This window comes from Dendroctonus ponderosae, unplaced genomic scaffold (assembly GCF_020466585.1).
Source record: "Dendroctonus ponderosae isolate FM_Combo_2020 unplaced genomic scaffold, Dpon_F_20191213v2 Dpon_F_20191213_1, whole genome shotgun sequence".
NCBI classification, from domain to species: Eukaryota; Metazoa; Arthropoda; class Insecta; order Coleoptera; family Curculionidae; genus Dendroctonus; species Dendroctonus ponderosae.
This window is the reverse complement of record NW_026017110.1, coordinates 16758982-16767761: the sequence shown is the minus strand read 5'-3', so window position 1 is coordinate 16767761 and position 8780 is coordinate 16758982. Positions and strand designations below refer to the sequence as shown.

General features: G+C 31.8%; 1 protein-coding gene across 1 annotated transcript in view; it reads left to right on the top strand.

Moving 5' to 3' along the window:
* Positions 1–8780, top strand: part of LOC125502494 — a 127214-nt gene that overhangs the window by 109280 nt on the left and 9154 nt on the right. Inside the window, exon 4 of the mRNA XM_048660716.1 lies at positions 4581–4652. Within this exon, the coding sequence (XP_048516673.1) occupies positions 4581–4652 (72 nt within the window). The remainder of the gene's footprint in view (positions 1–4580; positions 4653–8780) is intronic.

Here is an 8780-nt window from a genome sequence, read left to right as displayed (position 1 = left end):
TTGAAAATGTCCACCGCAGTTGTGGACGAAACGTCAGGAAGAAATTCCGATAGACCACGGCTTCAAAGCCCGGAAAACATTCCTAAATGTAATTTTAGAATGTTTTAAAGTATCGCAATTGTGGTGTATTTTAATGTGTGATATGATGAGGCTGTTGACGAACTGTGATTGTTCTTTAAATTAATGAAAATTTTGTTTAACTATCTGTTATTTTAGAAAAACTGAAGATGGTGGAAAAATACACCGAAACGTATTTTAATTGAAAAATAGAGACAATAAATGACTGAAACCCAGGAATTAATTTTGATTTGGGATAATTTATATTAAAAATTATTACAGGGGTTTAATAAGTAACACAATTAGAAAATGGACATATAGATGATTTTGCTGAGTTAAATTGGAATTTAAATCAGCAATAAACATCAACTGTAAGTGTAGAAACTATTCGAAACATTCTGTACTATAAATTCTAGGAGAATGCAACACACAAAACCCATAAATCCTTTAAAAGCCTTTAAACAGGAAGTAATTTTCTTTCCTATAAAATGTACACGTTTTCTATCCGGAAACCTGCCCTGGACACACACGATACTTTTTCCTTTTAAGACTTTAATAAAACAAAAGTAGAAGTGGAGAGCACATGTGTCTGGTCTGAAAGTGTTTTAGATAATCTCGAGTGATAGCTTTCTTTCGTTTAAAGAAAGAAACGAGGGAAATGGCAATTTTTTGCCCTCAAATGGAACAAAGGGATGAAGATTGATGATTCTTCGATTTAAGATGTTTAAAATTTGTACAAATTACATAGGTACGAATTACCAATTATTTATTATTTATCGCTGACCGTGTTAGTGAAGTTTGCTAAATATTCGTCAATAAAATCAATTTTGTCAGGATCGGATTTTATTTTTTATTTTTAAGCCGGAGGTGCTAACTTGAATGCCCCTGAGTTTATTAGGCAATCTTGACATTACCGGTGTTTTATCTATAGGAGAATAGGATAATAGCCAAAGTTTATATAAATACTTCACATTATTAGAATTGTTGCTTCTAAAATTCGAATAATGCTTCGAAAGAATTTTCTTGGAGGAGTTGATAATTTATATTTTATAAGTAAGTACATATTTCTATGAAAAATACATGAGATAAATAAAGTACGGACTTCAAGAGTGTTCATTTCAGGCTCAACCAAAGCTAATAGGTTCAAAAACGGTCTGGGGCTTCTTAAGAGCCAATATTAAAATCTGTACGTAATTAGAGATCGAGATCAAACGGAAAGTTTAATCGTTATTCAGTTTCTACCTTGTTTGAAAATTTAATTTTTAGCTAATTGGTTAGTTTATGGCTGTTTAAATTTGCATTTAACATATGCTTGTTGGCTCCTCAATATATAATGATATGATTTTTTACGATTATTTTGCTTGCTGTTTTTGCTTATATATCTGTGCGTAATCTCATTTTGAACCTTTTAAATCTCTCTTCGTTTTCTCAGTATTTTGTCGATTGCATTTATAATTAATAATAATATTTGATTTAATTTATAATTTTAATCCGAGACATGAATTCGATCCATCTCTAATCCCCAGCAGTTTCTCACACAAGCTCTAAAATAATTTTATGTGCATGTTCTAAGAAAATTAATAATAATTTCCCATACATTTAGTCATCTTTAGAGTGCTTTATCATAAATCAGCTCTTGCTAAACACGTAAAAGAAGTATTTTTACATTCAATTCGTGGAATCAAAAATTGCTCAATGGATAGGCAGCAAAGAGTTCCGAGTACAGGTAGCAAAGACGTAGTAAATAAAGATGAGGCGGACATAAAACCTAAATAAATCCCCGAGTCTAAAATATTTATGGCCTCGCAAAGGTTTTCTATTCCCATCTAATATTTCCAATTATTTATGAGAATCACCATCCGAAGATATCTGTGAAAAAGAAAAACGAGGTCTCCTTTTTAGGCGTCTAATCGATATTCAACGTATCTATTGTTGATATATCGAAATTGTTGGATAAATCAGACTGTTATCGCGAACGAAGAAATCTGTAGGGATTTATATACAATTTATTGCTCAGAGTGAGAGCCTTCTGAGGATTTTCAGTATTCATAACGAGGTCGGGAGCAGTAAATAAAATTTAAATTTGTATTCACTGTTGGGTAAATTATGTTAATCACTTTGAATTAATTTTTTAATTGGACTCTCTCTCAAGATTTAGTAAATATGTAAACACTTTTAAATCCGTTTATACACGGAAATTCGTAGCTCTCGGCCATTAGCAAGAAAACGGTTAAGGCAAATATTTATTGGCTTTTAAAATTACATTTCTTAGTGTTAATTTCAAGTCATTGGGCCGTTTAAAATATATTTTAACAATGGGACAAAATATATATTCAACTATCTGTTTCTAAAATTGTTAAATTAATTACTCAATTGCTTTGTTGCTGCCATACATAGTCCGTAAATTATCTGCAAACACATTTGAGTACAATAATTTACGGGCAAGTTGCAAAACGCTTAACAGATGGGTTTTATAAAGCATGTCCTATCTCATTGGTCTAAATAATGAATTCTTGTTACCGTATGCAATTTTCACGCGTTGTTTGACTTGATTTTCCCATGTACTTCGTGCATTTTGTGCCATTTGAATAGGACCTAGATTTCAGTTTGGAAGTGTTTTATGACTCCGTTTGAAATGCATAAACAAAATGGTTTTTGTATGTTTCGACCATAGACTACCATTGCTATACACTTTTATTTAGTCACTTTGTCGTTCTGATTTGCATGCAACGCAAGTTCCTTATCATGGGGACAAATTAAAACATGCTCTTATCTGGCTATCTATTAAATAAAGCTGGCTTATGAAAAATATGAAAAATTGTTTGAAATAGGTACTTAAAAAAATTAGATCGCAGCCACAAAACACAAGTGTTACAAGATAACAAGAAACAAGACTTCAGTTTTTAGTTACATGTTGACGCATACATTTTTTACATGATAGGAACCATCGTCTAAAAACTATACATTTTGGAGAATTAAATTTTTAATCTGATGATGGAAATTGTAGACGTATTTTACAACACAGTGATAGCTTTAAGTAATATAGATTCAACTAAGAAATTACACATTTTATTTATTGAAGAAAAGAACATAAACCCTTAAAGAAAATTGCTTAACAGCTTTAGCAAAGATAGCGAAATAATTAATCGAATATTAAAAATCAGAAACTACTCTTATTGATTATTGTATAATACATTTTTATAAACATTCCATTATCTTTTCATGTCGTTTGTGGACAACAATTTCCCATTCGGTTACTTAATTTGTATGTGGCATATTGTCGTGAAAATTGAGTTATTTTGGAGTACATTTCCACACTTTTCTTTGCCTTTGTTACATTAGATTAGATTAGATATTAGCTATATATATTAGTATATACTATAAGTACTATATTCTCAGTACAAATTTTGTTTATTCATTAAAGATAATTGTGTTTTCATTAACAATAATGGGACATTTTTAACTGAATAATAATTATGGAAATAATATTAATAATAACGTTTATTTTAGAGCTCGCAAAAATATAGATTGATCAAAAGATAGTTACCTGTTGTCGTTCTGAATCGTCGTATATGTTCGTACTAATTTCTTCGAAATTAATAGATACTTATTTTGCTAAATGACAAACATTTTGAGAAAAACTTTAAGTAAAAGAATACATTTTTTTTTCAAGCAGGGAGTGGTTGAGAACTCCAAAGAAATAATGACTATCCCCTAACGGTTTAAAAAAATTATAATAAATTGTTGGCGATTGCAGCTCCGTTTCATTTCTCTATAAGAACAATTTATAAGTTATATCTTGTTCTTATGAAGAATAGAATATTTATATTAGAAATATAAATATTGATTGATCTCAAAATATAAAATCTTACGGGATTTTTGAAGCATTGAAATTTGCCTTGCTTGCTTAACAAAAGCATGCTCAGTTTTGCAACAATCCACTTATTTGCTAGCAAATACAAGCGGGAATTGTAAAAGGGATTACTAGCGTCAGCCATTTTCCACCCCAAGACTACTATTCATTCGGTTCGAAAGACGACCTTTATTCCCTACTGAGGATGAATTCATATGAAAATTGGACGACGCACATGCTTTTACATCTAAATTGAGAGGTTGGCCCATTTTTCATATCGAGCTTTAAATTAATTCCTCCGATAAGAGCTATAAGTTATGTAGAAAATGATGCTAAAAAGATCTGAAATGCGCGCATATATTGACTTTTTAAAATTTCTACTTCTGTTGATTTAATTAAGAAAGTTCAAGCATGTTAGACGTTTCTAAAAACCAAAATGCCTCGGCATTATGTTGAAAGTGGGAAACTTGGGAAAAGTTCTTTCCATAACCCTTTTAATATGCCTTTCGTTACCTCTCGTCGAGTAAATGAAAGAGCTTAGACAAAGTTTTTCGAAGTACTTAGTCCGGAATGTTAAAAGGGCAAAAATAATGGTCTTTATGCTACTTTCCCAGCATTTCTCCAACAAAAACTACGGCAGACTTACTTTGTATATTTTTTTCCTTTTCAGTGCATATGCAGTAACGATATTTTTTCTGGAGACTTTGTGTGTGCTGACGCTGTTCCTAAAGCTGACAGTAAGGTAAGAACTTTACTCGCATATAGGTAGAGAGCATATTTTGTTAAGGATTTTTAGTAATCGGTCGCCTCTTATGGCAAACAATCAAAACTTCTGAAATAGTTTAAGTATATTTCCGAATATCCTCAGAATTTTTTAACTTGACTTATAACGTATTTATAAAATTTGATCGAATTTTTCGCTACATCGGCTTTCTACTTTTCGCTATGGAAAGGACATTAAAGTTTAACCAGAAATTTAATTTGTTTCCGGCTGCCCTTCGTTTGGTTAAACTTTCATTTTATTTCAATACCATTATTTTGCTCGTGACACGTTTTTGCCCAGCACATCTTTCATTAGATAAAATTTTAACAATTTTGTTTTATTGCTTTGAAAAGTTCCGCGGATTATTAAGGCAGGAAATTGCACTGGTTTGTTATATTCGAATGCAAAAAGTACCAAGTAAAGTTTGCACATCAGTTGACACTATCTTTTTCCCACAAATTTTCAAAAGCTTTATTTAAAAATTGGTGCTTTTGTGGGAAAGTAAGTATTTTTTGTAATAATTCTGACCCCAGACAAGATTTCATGTAGGTAAGTACTGTGTTTTTGTGGTTTCTTTCAAATCTTTTAAAAAGAGCTTTCTTTGGTCATTGGATGTAGTTTGGATTATTATTAACGGTCATTTAAAAATGTTTGCTTAAACTGAATTTTTGGGACAAATAAAAAAAAATGTAAAGTGTAGAAATATCCGGAAAAGGCAAGAAAGGAAAATATTATTCTTTCAAATTAGTTGATTTCATTTCAAGCGTGAATAAATAAATATCAAAATTAAAATTTGTCTGCAACATCTTTTTATGTTCCTTCAGAACTTCGAATATTGAAAATAATATTTCAAGATTATGGTCGAAATTTCTAAAGCTGAAACCTGCAAGCGCCTCAAACGCGTAAAATATTCCATTGGCAGTAAAAGCAAAATCTCGTTAATAAATTCGAAAAATTTTAGCTCAGCACCTAAATTATGAGACATCAAGAATGCAAAGAGAGCCACAGAACCGCGAATTTTATGCTGCCAGGTTCGGAATTAACCAATTAGAAAAGCAACGTGAATTTAGCTTAAGTTAAGCAGCCTGAAACCCATAACTGGCAGCATTATGAGTTCGGTCGCACTTTGGAACGAGTTGGAAAATGACCATTTTGATCAGGATAGTGTTTTTTCAACGGACGATTATTTTATTACCAGACTTATAAGTATCATTTCATAGTTTTGTCAACATTTTTTTCATCCATTTTCAATTTTATTAGGTTTATAGGAACTATTTTGATAAAACCTCCATACAGGATGGCGGAACTTTTCCCTATTTTTAAGTGATTAATTTTTTCAAGGATTTTCATAATTTTACATACGAAAGCATCAAATTTGCATTTTGCGTTTTCAGTGTTTAACTTGCTACTTAAATTGCAGAACATAATTATCTGCAAAGATCAATATTTCATCAATTGAAAAAATTGCTTAAGATCTTACATTACCAAACACTAATTGAAGCTTATTCTGAGAAATTATTAATGTTTAAGCAAGGTGTCTTTTAGTGTACCGAATTGGTAGACCTTAGCAGATGCGATTTACATTTTTCCAGAAAGTTTCCGAAAACCCGAATATTGCGTTTCCGCTTGAGAAATAGTGAGGCCATAAATAACTCTTTCCTTAAAAAGCTTTTGTATTATTTTATGAATATTTATCGTCCTGTCATCGTACCAACACAGCAGCTCTTCACCGATGCTGCTGCTGTTGGAATATATAAATCTTGACGTCTGAAACATAAATTGTCCCCTAAAGAACAGCTGTAATACAGTGCTAGTTAAACTGAATTTATAATCCTCACGTTGGGTCCATAATTACGATCTCTTCATTCTGGAATGCGTATTGTTTCACATGCCTGAGCATGTAACTACAATACAGGGCGTAATAATGTAAGCCGAAAAAAGGATTGTAGTTGGCAACAACAACAGGCAAATAAATGGTTTGAGACAAATGTGGAAAAAAGAAAAGTCTCAAACCGAAATCAATCCAGGAATGAAAAATCTATCTATTGGCCTGCATTGGTCTATATCCGTTTTCAGGCTACTAACCCCTAGAGACAGTTTTCGTTTGAGATTGTCGATCTGAAGTCTAGCAAAATGTTTAAGTGCTCCATTCTGTTGGATCCAGATGCTTTGTCAGGATTTCAATAGAATAACTTTCACGTAACTCGACAATTCTTCTTTGCTCTCAGCTAAGCTCAAAACCGATCTGTTGCCAATACATGCCGAAGAATCTCTAATCCCACTAAACTATTAAGGATTAACTCAACTGTGTAAGCTGGCTGAATATGTAGTGAAACCATTAGGAAACTAATGAAAAAGGAGGCAGCAAATCTCCAACCATCCAACCTTCCACAATGTACTGAGGGAGCAAATAGGAAGTTCACGTAAAGACAGTTCTTATTAAAATATTTCCTGCCGTTAGCAAATGTGTACCTTCGGGTTTGCATTGGCTTATTACATGCTGCTGAAATACACAACTTTACACATGAAAAATGTCGCTAGCAAAATAAACATCACATGTTCTGGGTATACAAGCATTTCAGCTTTATTTGTACATTCGTAACGAACAACGCTAGTTGAGCCATTGATTTTGAGAAAATGCTGAGACGTACACAAATACGTAAGCTGCAAATAAATTTTAAATTTAGAAGTTTTGAAAAATACTTTTTCTAAATGAAACTTGCCAATAATTGGTAATTGGATGGAATAATTATTCTTCCATCCAATTACATTATCCAGAATGGATCTCCAATGGCTACAAAGGATCAAGCAATGGAAGATAAATAAACGCCAATTGGGTCACCAGTTAAATAAACGGGAAAAAACTGGAAATGCATTGAATTTTGTTATAATCTCCAGACGTATTTGAGTGGCATGCTTTATCGTAACAATTTGTGGAACATTGTCAATTGTGGGATTATTTTTAGCAGACGTCTCCCGCTGGAAATCTCGCTTATCGTGGAAGAGCTTTTACAAAGAACGGGTAAATATGGTTTACGATTTTCTGCCTCTTCCAACATGTCACTCAAAATAATTGCACAAATTCTTAACCTGGGGAAGAAAAATTTCGATGACAAGACGAAGGCGTCGAGTAGGTTTCACAGTTATTCTCGACGACAATATTCAAATTATCAATTGAATTTGTCTCTCAACATGGTTTAAGTCCATCATCTAATTTTACAAAAATTATGCTTTAAACAAATTAAATTTGCGGAGTTTTTCTTTCTATGCCATTCCAAAGGTATTTAATGTTATATTGTTTATATAATTTAGTAATAAAAGCCAATGAACCGAATCTATATATATAAAATTCTCGTGTCACAGTTTTTGTTACCATACTCCTCCGAAACGGCTTGGCCAATTTTGATGAAATTTTATATGTATATTCAGTAGGTCTGAGAATAGGTTGTTATCTATTTTTCATACCCTTAAATGATATGGGTGCTGCCCTTTAATAGCTATATTAGTAAATCCTTAATTTTTAACACGAGCGATAGATGGCGACACCGATTAGTTCCCTCCCTTGGTCTTGTGCATTGGGTGTTTTAGTGCAGGTTTCGCTATACGGACCCCGGAATTTACAAGTGTTGGAAATTGACGGTCAACATTTCTAACATTTGTTATAAATAATTTGCCTTTGTTTTATGTTATTGTTGATATGTTATTTAACCTTTTAATAAAAAAAACAGCAAATGGTGTACAGAACCATTATTTGGTGTATTTTGTAAAAAGGCAAAAACTTAGTTATAAACATCCTAGTACCATTCGATAGGTAATTAAAAATTGCATTTCCTGGTAAGCTAAAAAATATGGGGTTGTATTTAAATTAATCAAGTTAGAGCCACTTAAATTTCTTATTTGATTAGTTTAAATTTGTGGACACCCTGAATAAAATGGTAAGTTTATTATCGTTGGGATATAAAATATTATTTCTTGTTACACTACAATACGAATTACGTTAACATAGCTTAAATAATTCTAAAGTATTTGACACATGAAAATAATGTTAGATTTTGATAAAATTCGAATTATTTAAAAAACCTTTAGATTTAGACATTATAAATCTTA